This window comes from Colius striatus, chromosome 15 (genome assembly GCF_028858725.1).
Source record: "Colius striatus isolate bColStr4 chromosome 15, bColStr4.1.hap1, whole genome shotgun sequence".
NCBI classification, from domain to species: Eukaryota; Metazoa; Chordata; class Aves; order Coliiformes; family Coliidae; genus Colius; species Colius striatus.
In genome coordinates this window covers 6,337,269-6,354,633 of record NC_084773.1, presented here as the reverse complement: position 1 = coordinate 6,354,633, position 17,365 = coordinate 6,337,269, and the positions used below count along the sequence as shown (strand labels likewise).

At 43.2% G+C, this 17,365-nt stretch overlaps 1 protein-coding gene across 2 annotated transcripts in view; it reads right to left on the bottom strand.

The window, feature by feature from the left end:
- STIMATE (STIM activating enhancer) overlaps window positions 1–11,227 on the bottom strand; it is a 37,594-nt gene extending 26,367 nt beyond the window's left edge. The window contains exon 1 of one of the 2 annotated variants that reach the window (XM_062008276.1): window positions 11,002–11,227. In XM_062008276.1, the coding sequence (XP_061864260.1) occupies window positions 11,002–11,176 (175 nt within the window). In that variant the 5' untranslated portion in view covers window positions 11,177–11,227. The remainder of the gene's footprint in view (window positions 1–11,001) is intronic. The other variant, XM_062008275.1, reaches the window with a different exon arrangement.
- Between the last annotated feature and the right edge of the window lie 6,138 nt (window positions 11,228–17,365).

The window sequence follows — 17,365 nt, the reverse complement described above, 5'->3', positions numbered from 1 at the left end:
GACATCAATGAACTTTAAGTCATTCAAGCAATTGTTTTAAGCCAACTCTTGGGAACTGACAGAGCCGCCAAAGCACAGCTACAAATTCACTCATCATTCATTAAAATATTAATTCAGACAGTAACTGTATCAGTTTTAAAGGCTGAAAGCAACTCAAAATATCAGAGACATCTAAAAAGAATGTGAATGAACATGGTGTTTCCATGTGCAGAAGATGATAAACAGCAAATATATCAAATTGAGGAAGCCAAAGGCAGATGTACACTCTATGTTTAGAGTCCATTTAATTTCTAAACAGCTTTGCTTACCAGATTCATTCTTCCTAGGCTGCTGAAACTACAGAAGCAATAAATTGCAAGCAAGACACCTTTCATATAACACCAACTGTTTTAAAAAGGACAAAATACATTCTCTTTACATGTGATCAAGTATCAGGAAAGGAAAGGCAGCAGCCAATTATGCAGACTTGGTTGATATAACATATGCAGTGAATACCTAGTTGTTAGGTAAGTTAAATTTCTGAAATTGAGATGAAAACATGTAATATCCATGTACATGAATATTCTTCCTAATGATAAAACTTCATACTTCTTAACATTTATGTAAGTTTCATAAACACCACACACCATCAAATCCTAACACCAGCACCGAAAGCATCCAGCCCTAAGAAACCTCAAGTTTTTAAGATCAGATGCAAGAGGGAAGGGTTTCCCTCCCTGTTTAATTTTTAAGCTCCATACACTATTTCATCTTCTAATATTACAATTACCTTGGAAAGAAAGCATTAAAACTATACACATAAACCTACACTGCTAGTCACACCATCCACAGCTACTGTGCAACATCTTCCAGCGCAAGTACAAAACTAATAGTAATCAATCTGAAACAGAATTATAGAACATAGTATCTTCAAATATATGATGTATGTTGTTAGCTGTGAACAGTTGTTGGTAACTTTGAAGTTACTTTCACTACATGGAAAACTCTATTTTTGAAAAACAGTAAAAAAATCACTAGAGTGGAATCAGGAAGGCAAGCAAAAGTTCCTTCTACAAGTCCTCATTCAAGGTGACTGGCTAGCCTGTCCAAAATTGGTAAGATGAACCCTATTAGACAGTATTTGTCCAAGTTCTGAGCATTCAAGCCCAGGATAGCAATTTCTTAAGCTTTGCAAGTTACTAAACTGATGTCAGTCCCACAAAACTTACTGTTGCATTTGTAACTTATAAACTCAGGAACTCTTCTCTCTAACAATTTCTAGATACTCCTTTAACAGTGTCAGTGGAGCACACCAAAGGAGAGATCTGTCAAGCAGAAGTCATATACAAATAAACTTCTTGTCACAAATCTTTATGCCCTGAGCACCTTGCAGCTTACAGATGAGCTTCCCAAGTCTTTCTGAGCTCTATTTAATGCACTGTGACCAGATAAAACAAGGAAATGTAGCACTGTGTTGCTCTGCTCTGAGTCTAGCCAACATAGATTAATCACTACAAGAGGAGGAATGGTTGGTCTTAGAATCTGGGGTAGACAAAAAAAAGATGAAAGATGACCAAAGTCAAAACATTTAAAGCTATAAAAATACTAGATTATTAAAAAAATAGCAACATCTAGGGAAAAAAAGCATGAAAACCAGAAGAAACAAGTTTAGTACCTTCCTTGGGATGACTTTTCCCTACGCTAGCTCAGCATGCCCGTGAACTAAATTACACCTGGAACTATGAATCTGAACCACAAATACGAACTATGAGGAATTGGAACTGTGAATGCATTTTAGCACATTTTCATTCTCAACATCAATTACATATGACAGTGTATCTACACGGTTATAACAACAATGAATATAAATATGTATACAAAAAACTGTGATTGCGGGTCAGTAGTAGACAAATAGGTCTCCAATATTTTGAGCAACAGCGTGAACAACTTTATTCCTGATTAAATTCTAAAAGCTCCCCTGTACACCACACCACCTGCTAAGGCAATTTCATGCAAGCTCCATGCTTACATTCAGCCTGCCAGTGAGATTTAACATACTAAATTTTGTAGGGAATATATTCTGTTTTGATCAAGAAATCGCTGAGAATGCAAAGGACTTCCTACAAGCAGGCATGAGAAAGCAGACCTGATTTTTCATTTCATCAACAAAATCCACACAGATAAGACCTTGTTAAATATCAGTTTATGAATGTAAACTTCATTAACCATGAAATTAATATCATTGCACAACACAAAAACGCACACTGGGTATTTGTACAAATCAGCTCCTTGCAAATGTAATTATAAAACCCTAGTCAAGAACACATTCATTATGCAGTTTACACTTAAACAACAGTTAAGCAGTCCAGAAGTTAGTTCTAATTAAACACAGCTTTGGAGTTTCTGGATAATTTATCATTTTAATAGTTTATAAATGTCAACATAACTTATCCTTTTTCCTAAACACTTCATAATGTGAATGACATATGTAATTATACTTAGAACAATCTTATTATCTGGAGTACAATTATATCCAGCAATCAGTTGAGTAATAGGAAAATGTCATATGTTCTGAGCTGACAAGACAGAGCATCAGAAAACTGTTAATGAAAAGTGCAACTTACAGATTGCAGAGTATTTGTCTATTTGTATTGGTACCTTTTTTTCCCCTGAACTTTTACTGGCATAGTATTTCAAGAATAGTTGCTGCATTTAGTTATACTAAAATATTAACCACTTCACATGATCAGGTCATTAAGCCACCCAATAAAGAACCCTTACAACCTTTATCCTACAAAATCAAACTACTTGCAAGTAGTTTTAATTAAAAAAACAAAGATACATAGTTTAGGCAGGACTAAACATTATAAAAACATGTTTCTCCTACTGTCAGTAAATGCAAAGACACATTCCTAACACCTAACCATGCTACAAAATACGACTGATCTTCTGTTTTCAAAACAGAAAACCATTTCAAAACTGTTATTCCTAAATTCATTTCAGGTTATTTGCTTCATTTAAAAAAAGGATGAGCTGAGCAGTTTCCAACACTATTATTATTTGCTATTGTACAACACGAAATTTTTCAGCAAGATTTGCCTTTTCCTGGAAAGCTCACAATGGGTAGAATTTACCTCAACTTGGTATTTCATATATTCAAGAATACTACAATATCAGCATGGTAAAAGAAAGCAGTTTACTCAGCTAATTTACCTGTGTGGTTGCATTTTTTTTTTCTGCTACAGCCCGTAGCACATCTCTCATTTTTGTATCACACAAATACGGATGTCAGAGACACTGAAAGGACTGATGTTTTATTTAAAACAGATAAGAAGCTGTCATGTAACGTAGATGCAAGTGATACCTCAGCATCTGGGGACAACAAAACCCTTGATCATTGCAAAACATAATTTACTTGACTGTGACCAAAATGACCTCATAGGGCTTTTCCAAGCCGTGAAGCCACAAGTAGAAACTTAACCTGCAGAGTAATAGCTACTCATCAAGATGCTGATTATTACTCATTTCCAAAGACTGGGCCCAAAGAAGAGGATGTACTCTTTGCTGTGTGGAAAATTGGATGGTTGGGCCCAGAGTGGTAGGGGATGGAGTTAAATCCAGTGGGCAGCTGGTGACCAATGGTGTTCCCCAGGGCTCAATGTTGAGGCCTGTTCTGTTTAACATCTTCGTCAATGATTTGGATGAGAGGATCGAGTGCACCCTCATTAAGTTTGCAGATGACACCAAGCTGGGCAGGTGTGTAGGTCTGCTTGAGGGCAAGAAGGCTCTTCAGAGGGACATGGCCAGGCTGAGGTCAACTGTATGTAGTTCAACAAGGCCAAGTGTTGGGTCCTGCACTTGGGCCACAACAACCCCAGCCAGCATTACAGGCTTGGGGAAGTGTGGTTGGAAAGCTGGCTGTCAGAAAAAGACCTGGGGGTGTTGTTTGACAGTCACCTGAATATGAATCATCAGTGTACCCTGGTGTCCATGAAGGCCAATGGCATCCTGGCTTGAATCAGAAATAGTGTGGTCAGCAGGACCAGGGAAGTCATTGTCCCCCTGTACCCAGTGCTTGTAAATCTGCAGCTCAAATATTGTGTTCAGTTTTGAGCCACTCACTGCAAGAAAGACATCGAGGTGCTCAAGTGTGTGGAGAGACAGGCACCAGAACTGGGAAAGAGTGAAGAGTGGCTGAGAGAGCTGGGGATGTTCAGCCTGGAGAAGAGGAGGCTGAGAGGAGACATAATCACTCTCTACAACTACCTGAGACAGGGATGTAGCAAGGTGGAGGTCAGTCACTTCTCCCAAGTAAAGAGCAATAGGACAAGAGGAAATGGGCTCAAGTTGCACCGGAGGAGGTTCAGATTGGAGATTAGGAAGAATTTTTTCACCGAGAGGGTTGTCAGGAACTGGCACAGACTGCCTAGGGAGGTGGTTGAGTCGCCATTGCTGGAGTTGCTTAAAAGCTGTATAGATGAGGTGCTGAGGGACATAGTTTAGTGATGGGCTTGACAGCATGAGGGTAGTTGTTGGACTCGATCTTAAAGGTCTTTTCCAACCAAAACAACTCTATGATTCTATGATAAAACCCCTTCGTTCAGCTACCATCACGCCATCCCATTTCTCCTTGGCCTCCCTCCACCCGAACGTGCCGAGGGGCTGCCACGGCCGAACGCGGTTTCCCCGTGCGGGCCGCACCGGCGGGCGCGCTGCGGAGCTGTCCAGGGTGCTGCCGCGCCCGCCCGCACCCCGCTGCACTCCAGCCGACACGCCTCCTGCTGACACGTTTAGCCGGTTCTCATCACCTCCTTTATGAATATGGCTCCCTTCCCACATCTTGCCTTTTAACGCAGCTGAACAGCACATCTCACGGGTCTTCCTTTCCCTCAGGGGGATTCATTCGCATTGCTGTGACACCTGAAAGCTCTCCTTAAAGTCACTTCAGCCTACCCAGTACTACTCTAAGTACACACTGCAATGCAAGTTCTGCAAGTATTTGGCAGATCAGCAGGAACTTGCACCTGTGCAGAGCTCTAGGGAAAGAAAAAAAGAGCACTTTACTAAGCGTGATCCTGTGTACTAGACTGTATTTGCATAAATACAAAATAGCCCATTTGTGATTGGAAACTTCTGTACAAGGCAAGTTTTAAAACTGGTCACACAGCAGCTCACGTGAAGATGCAGTGTGCTGGAGTGAATAGCTACGACGATGGGACATTATCAAGTTGTGATAATATCAAGCCTTTTTAAACAATGCCTTTATTAATAAAACATCACCTTGCTAGCAGGCCCCTCCCTGCCCAACCCCTCGGGAAACTGTCACGTAGAATAAATTTACTCAGAAGCCTTTCACTGCTGATGTTAGTGGGCATTAAAGACAACTCCTCACTCTCTCATTTTTAAAACCTTCTCAAGCAGGAAGAAAATTACTATGGAAAACAAATGTAATTCATATATTTTAGCTCTTTTGTATGTAATAGTTTTTTAAGCTGGCTTTTTTTTTTGAAAGGCCACTGAAATGACAATTTCTTCTCAAGTCCCTGCTCCCCAGAACATTAGACATCCCAATAATACTCCATTATCTTCATGACACTATGAAATTATTCCTCTGAAAAGCATATTTTTCCTCAAGCACTTTGAATTCTACTAGACTAACTGCTAAGATAGCTTATTATTCAAAGAAATGGTACTTCTCCTTGTATGGCTTATCAAGTGGGAAAATCTTGCTGTAAAGTTAATGGACTTCAAGTAGGCATGTTTTAAGGTACTTCCTTTATGACAATGTAAGCAAAGACAGGACCTTAAAAAATAGAAATAATTCTTATACAATATAGTAATATTTTTAAGCTGTGACTCTCAGTGGCAAACCTACCACACCCATACCAAATAGTTTCACTTTCGTTAGCAGGGAAACTTTCACCCTTCCCACTGTGAGTACAGGCACAAACTGTGACAAAGCCATGAAACAGTAACGTACTTTGGTCTCCTTTACAGCATATATATATGCGCTCCACAGATAGACATGAACCTTCTACCTGTAGAGGATCAAATAATTCCTCTGTCTCAGTAATTCATCAATATGACCCACATCTAATTTCTTAACTGTTCCTAACTATCCTAAAACAATCAGCCACACTCTGACAAACAAGCTTAGTAGGTAAATTACACATTGAAGATGAAGTAATTCATAGAGTTTGTGTCAGACATGGTAAAGGGACTGCCAAAGGGGTTTTTTTCCCTCCCTTACTTTCCTGTAGGATTGGCAATAAAAACTGTATTACTTGTAACCAGTCTACATTGTACACATGTATGAATACTGTGCTAATATCACTCTCCTGTCATTCATTACCAAAGAATGCCCAACTAGAGAATGCTCAAAAGGTGCTTAGTGTTACAAAACCACTTCAAACCAGTTTTGTAGCATCAGTAATAAAAAAATCTTAACTACTGCACCAAAACCCCCCAAACACCAAAGACACAAACTCATCATTTTAAATCAAGATCCTCATGAAATAAGATACAAGTATTATAATGGCAAACTTTGAAAAAATATTATCTTTGGCTTACTGACCTGAAGTATAAACACACATCTTTTCCATTGAGGGAAACCCATTAAGACTTCCTGTTATGACGTGGCTTAGCTTAAATAAACTACAGTGGAAAACAATGCATGTTGCAGCAGGAGAAATGACAGCAAAGTTAAGCAGCTGACTTCAAAAAGAACAGGCTAACAGGCATGAGAACTAGTGGTCAGAACCCATAAGGGCTTGCAGTGCAAGCAGATTTGCTAAAGAGAGGTAGTTTGAATCAGTTCATTCTCTTTGATAGGGAGTTTGAGCCTGTGGTTAGGAGAGAAGCAACAGCAGTCACTTGGCCCAACATCAACATAACATTCAATATACTGGGACATCTGTAGTGTGTGTGTTGCACTGTTTCCACGTGGCCCTTGCAGCAGAGAGCTGAACTCAGAACAGTGAAGATACATTCACGGTGGTTACAGACAACACACTGGTGGGCTCTGATAATATTTACTACTGAGTCAGACAACACAAGAGGATCTCACTTCTCCAGTCTGGTCATTTTACATAGACAGCATGTAAGGAAAACTGAGGACAGGATCCGAGGGGCCTTGAGCAATTTACAACAATAAAAACAAGTGCAAACTTCTACTCTTCAGTTAAGGAGGTCCCGGAGTCTCCTGTGTAAGTCTTGGACAGATGATAACTAACTAAACTGTCTTCTGAGAAGATGAGGGGTTTGCAACAGCTTGAGTATTTAGATCTGGAAGTGACAGACAAGACAGACAAGTCAATTCTTTAAAAGGCTACTATGAGGTCAGAAAGTAAGCTAAACTGTGCTTCATTCCCTGTGTGACAGAACAAAGAGGCAAGAGCTATGAAGAAAAGGAAAATTAAAGACATAATTTCAATTATCATCTTGCCAGCTAAAGTGAGAAATTCTCTGTGATTCCTTGGTTGTGCAAAATTAGGAGTGAGAGGGACACACAAGCTAGGCTGATAATATGACTGGGATAGAAAACCTTTCTTTGAAGTATGAGAAAAATATTAGAAGTATTAGACAACAATCTGAGCACTCAGTGACTCTGCCACAGTCACATTTTCAACGACTTACAAACCTCTCATTTCACCACATCCTAGCCCTTAAAAGATGAAGTTTAACTGATGCCATTGGCAGGTCAGCTGACAGCATAACATTAGAGCAATTGGATAGGTACACACAGAAGAAGGTGGCAAACTGCCAAGTGTGATCTTAAACAGTTTTGCTTCAACAAAAGGCACAGAAAAGGTCCTTCTCCTGCAGCTAGTTATTATGATCAGGAAAAAAAATATTAAAGAAATGTCTTTGTTCCTATGAACATGGTGATATTTATTTAGAAAAGGACAAGTCTGGGTCAGCCTTTGATTTGGCCACTTAACAAATATTCTTATTCTTTACATGTCAAATCAAAGATTTTTCAAAGGAAGACAGCCTCTGTACATGAAGAGCAATTGAACAACGTATCTCTTTGCCATTACTTTAATTTCTTTTTCTACAGAGGGATCTGCATCATTAATAACAACCAAAGTATTTGAATATCTCCTTCTAGAGTCCCCTTTCAAAAATAAAACAAACCAAAGGCAAATGACTTGCCCTTTTTAAGTTACATATCAGCCAATTGTGTCTTCAGTTCTCTTTTTACAGAAGAGAGCTGCAGAAGTGACAGACATATACAGAGAATTCATGTAGATCAAAAGGAAGGCCCACCTCTGACCTGACAGCAGTGGCACTGCTGAAGTAGCTTCTACCTACAGCTACTCGTTTGTCCCTGAGTGCTACCACCCCTGCTGTCCTGGACAGTTAGAGGACCAGAGCACAGAAATACTCCAGCATAAAAATAATCATGTCTCCCTGTTTATTTTTCTTGCTGTTATTGGTTCTGTGAGACAGTTCCAGAAGTTGTGTCACCTCTACTGCCACAGCAGCTCAGGGACAGGAACACTGCTGAAGTGACTCCTGAGGAGAGGTCCTTTCCCTTCTCAGACAGAAGTTCCTGCTTCTGTGTCACTTCAGATCTGTCAGGGGATGACAAAAAGTCCTACTTGTTGAGGTAACTTCTAAAGGTTTAGTGACAACATACCAAATGTTTTGCATGTGTGCTGGTTTTGGCTCGAGTAGAGCTCATTTTCTTCACAGTAGCTGGTATGGGGCTGTGTTTTGGATTTGTGCTGGAACCAGTGCTGATAACACAGGGATGGTTTGGTTATTGCTGAGCAAGGCTGTCCAGTAGCAAGGGCTTTTCTGCTTCTCACCCCACCAGCAAGTGGGCTAAGGGGGCTCAAGAAGCTGGAAGGGGACACAGCCAGGACAGCTTAACCCAGGGACATTCCAGGCTACAGGGCATCACACTCAGCATAAAAGCTGGGTGAAGGAGGAGGTAGGGAGGGACGTTTGGAGCAATGGTATCTGTTTTCCCAGGTCACTGTTACGTAGGATAGAATCTTCCTTCCCTGCAGATGGCTGAACACCTGCCTGCCCATGGCAAGTGGGGAAGGAATTCCTTGTTTTGCTTTACCTATCAAACTGCCTTTATCTCAAATCTCAAAAGTTATCTCACTTTTACTCTTCTGATTTTCTCCTGTCAAGGGTGGTGGGGGAGTGAGCAAGCAGCTGTGTGGAGCTTAGTCGCCAGCTGAGGTTAAAGCATGAGAGAACATGAGATGAAAAGGACAGAAGCATTCAGACAAAACTAGCAGATAGAACAAAGCCCCCTCCAGCACAGTGCCCTTTTACCAACGTAAGTGGTCTATGTGGTGGGGTCAGCTTCTCCTCCTGCTAGCAGAGGCCCAAAATGTAACAGAAGAGAATCTGTCTGTCAAAATTGGAACAAGGATATCTATCTTGTTTTTAAATGTACGCACTTGTAAGCATGACAGGTTGCTATTTTTTTCCTCTAACTTCCTCTTCTTTTCACTCCTTTCTTCCACAATTGCAATTGCTTCATTGACAGTTTCCTCCTAATAATTCATCGTTTTAAAACATCTAACCAAACTTAAGAAGTACAGTTAACAACTAGGCTTTTATCTTTCCAGGCCATACTTTTTGTATTCACTTTTTCTTGTCTTCATTGTGTATTTCCATTTTCCAATGTTACTGTAAAATGCATAAAGGTGATACTTCCAGCAAAAAGATACTTTCCTGACCAATAACATCTGTAGCTCTTCATCTTTTGATGCACAGTCCATAAAGAGATACAAACAGATAATTCTCATTCTAGAAATAACATGTACACATCACATTCTTACCGAAGGGTACTTTGTAAACCGATAAAACTTCTAATTATGAGGATTCTGACTGACCAAATGTTACACCAATGGCTACTGTTGTCATTCCATAACATAATGATACCTGCCAAATGCATAGCTTTTAGAAGAGCAATACAATTGGCAATCATGACTGAAATACCAAAGCATGCAAATATAAAATGTTAGCAAACTTCTGACTTACCCATTAATTACCCATACCCATAGTACGACACTAATGTGAAATGGTACCAATGCAATTCTAATGTAAACAGGACCTCAGACTTTAGATTGAACTGTAAAATACTTGTAGCTGATGTTCCCTTCCCCCCTCCCCCCTATTTTGTTCATGAAGGATGGGATAGAAAAAACAAAAAGATCTACGAGAACTGTCCCACGATTCCCTCAGAGCAGGCTGGATTGGACTCACTACGGCCTCCAGCCTTTCTTGCCTTTCATCAAACTCAAGCGAGCAGCATTAACAAGTTGCTGCTCATCAGCTGAGCTGCTGTGAACAGCCACATGAGCTCACCACCTGCTCCAACTCCACTCTATGCAAGTGTAGCACACTGCACTGAGATTTAAAGTGTTCTGCTGTTGATGAGAAGATACACTTACAGTAATACTGCTAGAACCTAATCCTTCTGTCTATTCTAAACCTGGGTGACTCCACACACACTGCCACATCTTACCAGTCACGTTCAAAGCAAAATACATGCCCCCTCTCAAAGCTCTATCAGCATAAGTTAGGAAAGCAAACTTCAGAAAGTGCGTTTGCTTGAAGGACTCGAAACGCAGTCTCTGAGACAGCGCTCTTCACCCTCAACAGCTGCCTTTGCAGACGCTCAGCCGTCCCCTTGGGCTGCTGCTCACCCCCGCTCCAGCACTGCCAGGGCACAGACCCGGAGAGGCCTCCCCGGGCTGCGAGGCCGCGTCCGGCAGCTTCACCTCCCGGCACCGCTCACCGGGACCAACAGCGCCCCGGCCGCTCCCCGAGGCCGCCGCGGCCCGGCTCGGCCGGGAGCCCGGGTCAGCACGGCGCTCCTCCTGGGGCGGTCTCAGGTCACAGCTGCGAGGTCGCCGCACCATTAACCGAGCCCGAGCCCCTGCAGGGAGAAGTGACCCGTCTGCCCGCGACATGCCCCCGCCCGCTCAGCGCCCGGCGCTGCCAGGCCGCGCCGAGGCCCGGAGGCCGCGGCCCGCCCCCGCCGCCACTCACGCATGAGGGTGCTGAAGGCCACGACGCCCAGGAGCCCCTGCAGGAAGATGCCGAAGCTGTCCATGAGGGCCCCGTTCTCGCAGCCGCGGTCTCCCGGCCCCGCCGCCGCCCCCTCGCCGGGCTGCGGGGAGCTGTCGGCGAGGCCGAGGCTGCCGTTGGGCGGCGGCGCCCCCATGGCGAGGCCCGGACAGCGCCCGCCTCAGCGGCGCATGGCGGCGGCGGCGGCGACGTCGCGACCGGCAAGGGAGGCCGCGCCCCCGCCCCGCTTCCTGCGCCCGGCCGCCCGCCCCGTCGCGTCACCGCCCGCGCCGCTCTCGCATTGGCCGAGCCGCGGAGCCGCCCGCCCGGCCTCAGCGCCGCCGCTGCCCCCCGCGCCGGGACCGGCTGCCCCTCGCGGGAAAAGCAGCACGGCCCCGCGGCCGGAGCCCTCCTCACGAAAACCCCCCGCCCCAGGCCGCGGCCGGCGCTGCGCCGGCACAGGGAGGGTTCCTTCGCCCCGCGCCCCGCTGCGGGAGCCGCGAGAGCAGAGCTGCCGCGGGCTGCTGCCCGAGCACCGGCTTCGCGCCGCGGCTTCCCGCTGCCGTTCGACCAGAGCCGGCAGCCGGCCGGGCTTCCTTCGGCACAGCGGCTCCCGCTCCGGGCGGCCGCAAAACAGCCCGTGGCTCTGGCAGCCGAAAACATTGCCACATTGCACCCTAACCCTCCCGGACGAAACGCTGGGTGCGGCCCACAGCCGCCCCAGGCTTTGCCTGCCCAGCAGATACAGCTCAGACCCACACATCGGCCAAGCTGGACATCGAACTGCAAACAGAAAATTAAGAGTCGCATTCTTTATAAAAGAAACCAACGTTTGTTCTTTTCAAAGGGCAGCCAATGATACAGGGGATAAAACACAATCTGTCAGCACCTCCACACAGAAAGCGTACCTGTCGGTCAGCGAGTGTGGCAGCCCATCAGGAACAGCCTCTTCACCACAGGGCAGAACTGCAACCCAGTTCAGGTTCTTAGTTTTAGTGCAGGATCAACCTAGGTCACATTGCATGGCTAAATATAAAGTCACTTGTAGGTACGTCCCAGGAAGTACATGTTTACACAGCACAAGTGTATCAGAAAACTAAGCAGAGCACATGAAGTCATGACATTTGTTGCATCTTTCCTCCAAACACACCTACATGACTGTCCTTCCTGGCAGGCGATGATGGACAGTACTCCACGCAGCAGCGCCTTCTCTGGTATTCAGGCTGTGCCATAAATGCCTGGAAACTGGAGCTAGGAAAAGAAACTCTCTTAATTGTCCGACTTACAGCGCATGCAGCCAAAATGCACGACGCAGTGCCTCTGCACCTCAAGTCAATGCTCCTCTGCTTTGAGCTACATGAAAAGCAAGAGCTCAGGAATGCAAATAGTTACCTAAAGGAAAGGCGAAGGCCCAAAGTACGCTGCTTGTCTTCCCCTTGGCACACAGTGATCACAGCTGTCAAGCATTGTGCTTCAAACACAGACCTGGCCTATTTAACTGTGGCCCAGGAGCTGTTTTTAAGCCTTCATAGCTGCTGCTAAACATTAAATGTTCTACACACATACCTGATCTGGATAGACTGGTTAAAGATTTGCCTCATGCCTTTTACACACAACATTGACGTTTCAGAAACTAATCTGGAAACATAACCTGACGGGCATATACCTTGTGTTACTCCATATCCTGTACTTTAAAATACTTAATTCCCCAAAAATACCTCTTCAAGGGTTTTCAGCTCCTCACAACTCCTATAAGCCCTCTAAAACCTGACACTGCCTCTTGATATGTGCTATACACAAGCCTTCAGATTTCTCTCCAGTAGACAGTGCTCTGTGAAGCCAAGTGAAAGATACATCCTTATAAATCCTATGTATTTAGAGACATAGTCTTAAGCAAATCAGTTTCATCCAATTTCTACCCATTTTCCGCCCTCGGTACAAAAATCAGTTCAAGACAACTGAAGCAGAGCCAAGAAACAAGTGCTGAGGAGCACACCAGTACAATCTGTTGGAACATCAAGTAAGGAAACAACTTTACACAGCTGACCAGTTTCTGAAACATCCTGTGGACCCTCATGTTCTTCAGTGAAGGCAAAGCCAGCTCTGTTAAAAATTTCAACTTGCTGGGATAGTGTCAGCCTTTTACAAAACCATTCAGAAGGTGCAGCAGCATCTGCAAAGGTTGCTTTGGATTGTACCAAGCAGCTCCTCATTTCAAAGAAAGCAATAAAAGAAAATTACCCTCACTTGTAGCTTCTGCCCTCGGCTCCTGCATATTAGCTTCAGCATCCTGTAGAACACAATCTGTTACCCTGGAAGAAGGCTTAGCTAAACAGGACTCCTGCATTGGAGGGAACTGTATGCAAGCCAATCAAGCTCTTAACCTGAATGCAAATGGCATTTATGTGGCCTGCATTTACTCTTTTCTGCAAGCAATGGAAACACTATAGTGTTTTCCCCATGCTTCTGTAAGATGGAAAATTGCTCACAGTAAGCAGCAGTACTTGCCGTGATATCAACACCAGAGCCACCATTTTCAGTATCTTCTTTAATTTTCTTACAACCACTTAAAACTGTCATATACCACAAACATATGTACATTATTTACAGACAAAACAAGCAAAATATCCATCCAAAATAGTTTTTAGAAAATCCTCTGATTAAACTGCTCAAACAATGGTGGGACTTATTAGGCATCTTTTCTTGTGCATGTTTCTCTTCCATGTAGTACTTCAGCCTCACTGCATATATATATATATATATATATATATAGATATTTTTAAAAGTTAAAGGAAGATAAAACAACAAGCAGAAGGGACACAACACAATATACATTAAAATCTTTGTTTAAGAACAAGCAGCTAATTAAAAAAGGCAAAATACAGGAAAAGTGCATCAGTTCCAATGAGTTAGTATAAGAAAGAGGCCCACAGGTGGAGGGCAGGAACCCTTTAGGGTAGTCTCCTAGAAGACCTCTGATTGTCTACAAAGATTATTTAAAATTTATTTTAAACAGAAATAATAATAAAAAAAAGAAATGAAAGAGGAAGGGAGAAACGTGACACCTCCAGAATGTTTTTTTTCCACGAGGTTTCTTGGAAACTGGTGCTCACCAACTTGCAGACTGGGCAAGAACTCATCTGCGCTCGGGCCGCGTTGCTCCTTCACACAACTTGAGCGAGCCGGCTCCATGTCTCGAGCAGAAGGACCGTTCCTCTTGAACTGTGCAAGGCTAGAGGACTTCCACAGGCTCTGTGCCCATGTTTGTGCTAAGTCAGTTAGAGCTACTGCCTCTGAATGTTGTCAGCGCAAGACCTGCTCGCTTCCAAGGCTTAAAGCTGAGCCAAACACAGAGTAACTTCATCTTCTCATCACAAAGTCCATTTGATGTCTGGTGTGTTTCAGAACAACAGATGTGACATTGAGGAAGCTAGAAATGACCGTGGTGACAAAGTCATTTTTGCTGTATTTCATACAGATTATTATTACTTTAAGAAAACCACGCAGCAATAAAAGAGGCTTCTCGTATCTGCTGTTTCCAAGTCCCGTTCTAATCCTTCACCCAAAAGGCTGCCTTTGAAAACAAGGCTACATGCGTGTTTGGGGAAGGTCAGCAGCACTCTGAAATGGGGGTTCAGCACACAATCCCTTTAAAACAGAGCCTTCAGCCAACATTTGAGTCTCCTGACAGAGCCTATGTCTTTGTGCTTAGTTACATTTAGGCAATTTGAGCTCACAGTAGGCAGTAACCAGTCTGCTGCTATGTGACAGGACTGGTTAAGGAGTAGCTTTGTATAGGATCGTGGTATTTTTGGCTTTCTGGTAAGGCTACTTCATCCAGTAACTTCTCCAACAACAGATTTGGTCCAAAGGTATCCAGTCTCCAATTTGAAGTTGATAGTTTTGAAGCCTATTCTATTACATTCAAAAATCTTTCAAGCCACTTTGCCTTTTGTTAACAACGTACCAAGTCTCTGTACTTTATATAGAAGAATGGAGTGCTCAGTCCAATCAACTGTAAATGTATTTACACTTCTGTGGACCTAGCAGCAATACTCCTTCCCTCCTTTAAAGCATCATTGGAATCAAGCATAAACACTAGCAAACGCTAAAGCAACAACAAAATACTGCCAAAAGTTGTGACAAGATAAAGTAATCTTAACAACCACTCCTGAACTCTCTATGTACTGTTTCCATTAATCCCAGGAGAGATTGCAAACACTCCTGGAGTTATACACAACACACAAATGAATCTGCCTTTCCTTTCATTCCTCAAAGAACACCTTTCAGAAATGTTTAGCGTTAGGAATAAAGTTGTCTTCGTTCACCAAGACCAGGGCTGTATCTCTCTTCCAGAAGGATTGCTTTCAGATTCAGATGGACTGCAAGCTGCTTGTGCTTTGGGGGATAACTCTACCACATTAACCTTATGTGACCTTTTTGGTGGTCAAATACTTCTCTATTGTGAAATCCTTGTGTTGATGCAGAAAGCACGCTATGCTAACTCAACAACATCTTTCTGCCTAACAAGGGTTAAGCTTCACACAGTGTGGGTGCCATATGGAGTCACCACCAGGTTTCTAATGATACCATGTGCAAAACCAAGACTGTACAACATAGATGAAAATAAGACAAGCAAGAACACAAACCCCCAATGGGTCAGCCAAGGGTAATCTCCTTTTACCATCCACACAAACAGTATGGGAGGCTCAATGGAGGGCTTGTTTTCTTGTATCAGACATTTGCAAGATATCATAGCCTTTCTGCTGGACTCCAGTTTTGTCATATCTTATGGTGCACGATGCTGCAGAGGACAGCACACATCCCCACAGCCTAAATTACAGCAACTCATGTGAGTGAAACACTGGTATCACCCAAAGCCAAGACAGCCAACAGCTACCTAATAATCCAGTTTTGAAGAAAAAGAGCAACTAAAGCAGCATGTGAGCTGATTTCAAGTCATGTTGGAATAGTAAGTGCAGTTGTTTTCTGCCACGCACAGAGAAAGAGGAACTTGAAACAGAGTCAAGTAGAAACACCATCCATCAAGATAAAGCCCCAATTATCCCTTTTAAATCCAGCAATAAAACAGAGTGCATTTTTTCCAGGAAACAGAGTGTACAGTACCCGTGTGCAGCATAAAAACATTTCACAAATAATGAAAACATCCCTTTTGAAAATCTCAACAAAAATAGATCCCATTGGGACCAGACTGTCAGTGCCTCCCAAAACAAGGCAGAAAAATCCAGCCTATAAAACACGCCAAAGGTGACCAGTAAGTATCCCACTAACCTCTGAAACTGCTGACTGCTTTATTTACTGAGAAAAAGAAGTATGACATTTGTGTTTAAAACCCTAGGCACCGTGTTAACAGGTTCACTAAATTACCCTTTAGGCTCTATTCTCTCCTGACAGCTACTTAAGAAGACATCTATCTGTCCATGGGGAAAGGTGGGAGCAACATCTCTTGGCTATGCAGGTCAGTTCTGCTGGGCATCAGTGCAGCAGAGTTCTGGAATCCTTGAAGAATGACAAATACCATCCAAAAGCTTCATCTTGCAGCCTAGAAGTTCTCTGATGGCCAAATTTCTCAAGACAAGATGCTGACAGCAAAGCTGCAGTGTTTCTTTCAAAATTTTTTTCAGGCCTAATGGCTTATCACTGAGCTTGTCCTAAGGGAATGGAGTACAGCCAGACGACCTAGGCACAATGAAAAGAGCCAAACCATCCATTTATTGGCCATGTATCTGGTGTAAGGAAGAAGAATGGGCACTTTGATTTCAATTTAATTATGTTTTCAGACTCTGCTTACAATTTGGGAGAAGAAAAAAATTGTCCTAGCTACATGCTGCCCTCTCACCCTCAAGAGCAGTAAACAGTCTGACTGACATCCTCATTTGGATTCTGGAATGAAAAAAAAGAGTCTGATTTTAACACTTCTGTAAATAGTTCTGCCTTGACCAGCACTTATTCTAAAAGGTAAAAGAAATAAACCCCAGTTACTGAGCTTTGCTTAGTCTAACCACTTTTCACTGGAGGGAGTTCCCCTTCAACACCTATGTGCCACACACAGACTGTGCAGATTCAGCTCTTAGTTTACAGACTACTGAATCCTACAGTTCACAGCATCAGAAAAACAGATCACTTAGACCTAAGAGATGCCTGAACCAATCCATTTGACCAGAGTAACCAATGTTTATCCTAAACCAACTCCTGCAGTGAGCACTTTCCTATCTCAAACCCCTTAGTATGCCAGGGGCTTTCTACAAAAATGTAGTTGGAGACAAAGGACCAGAGTTACACACATAAAGCTCCTGCCTGTGCTCCTACAAATACTCTGAGAACA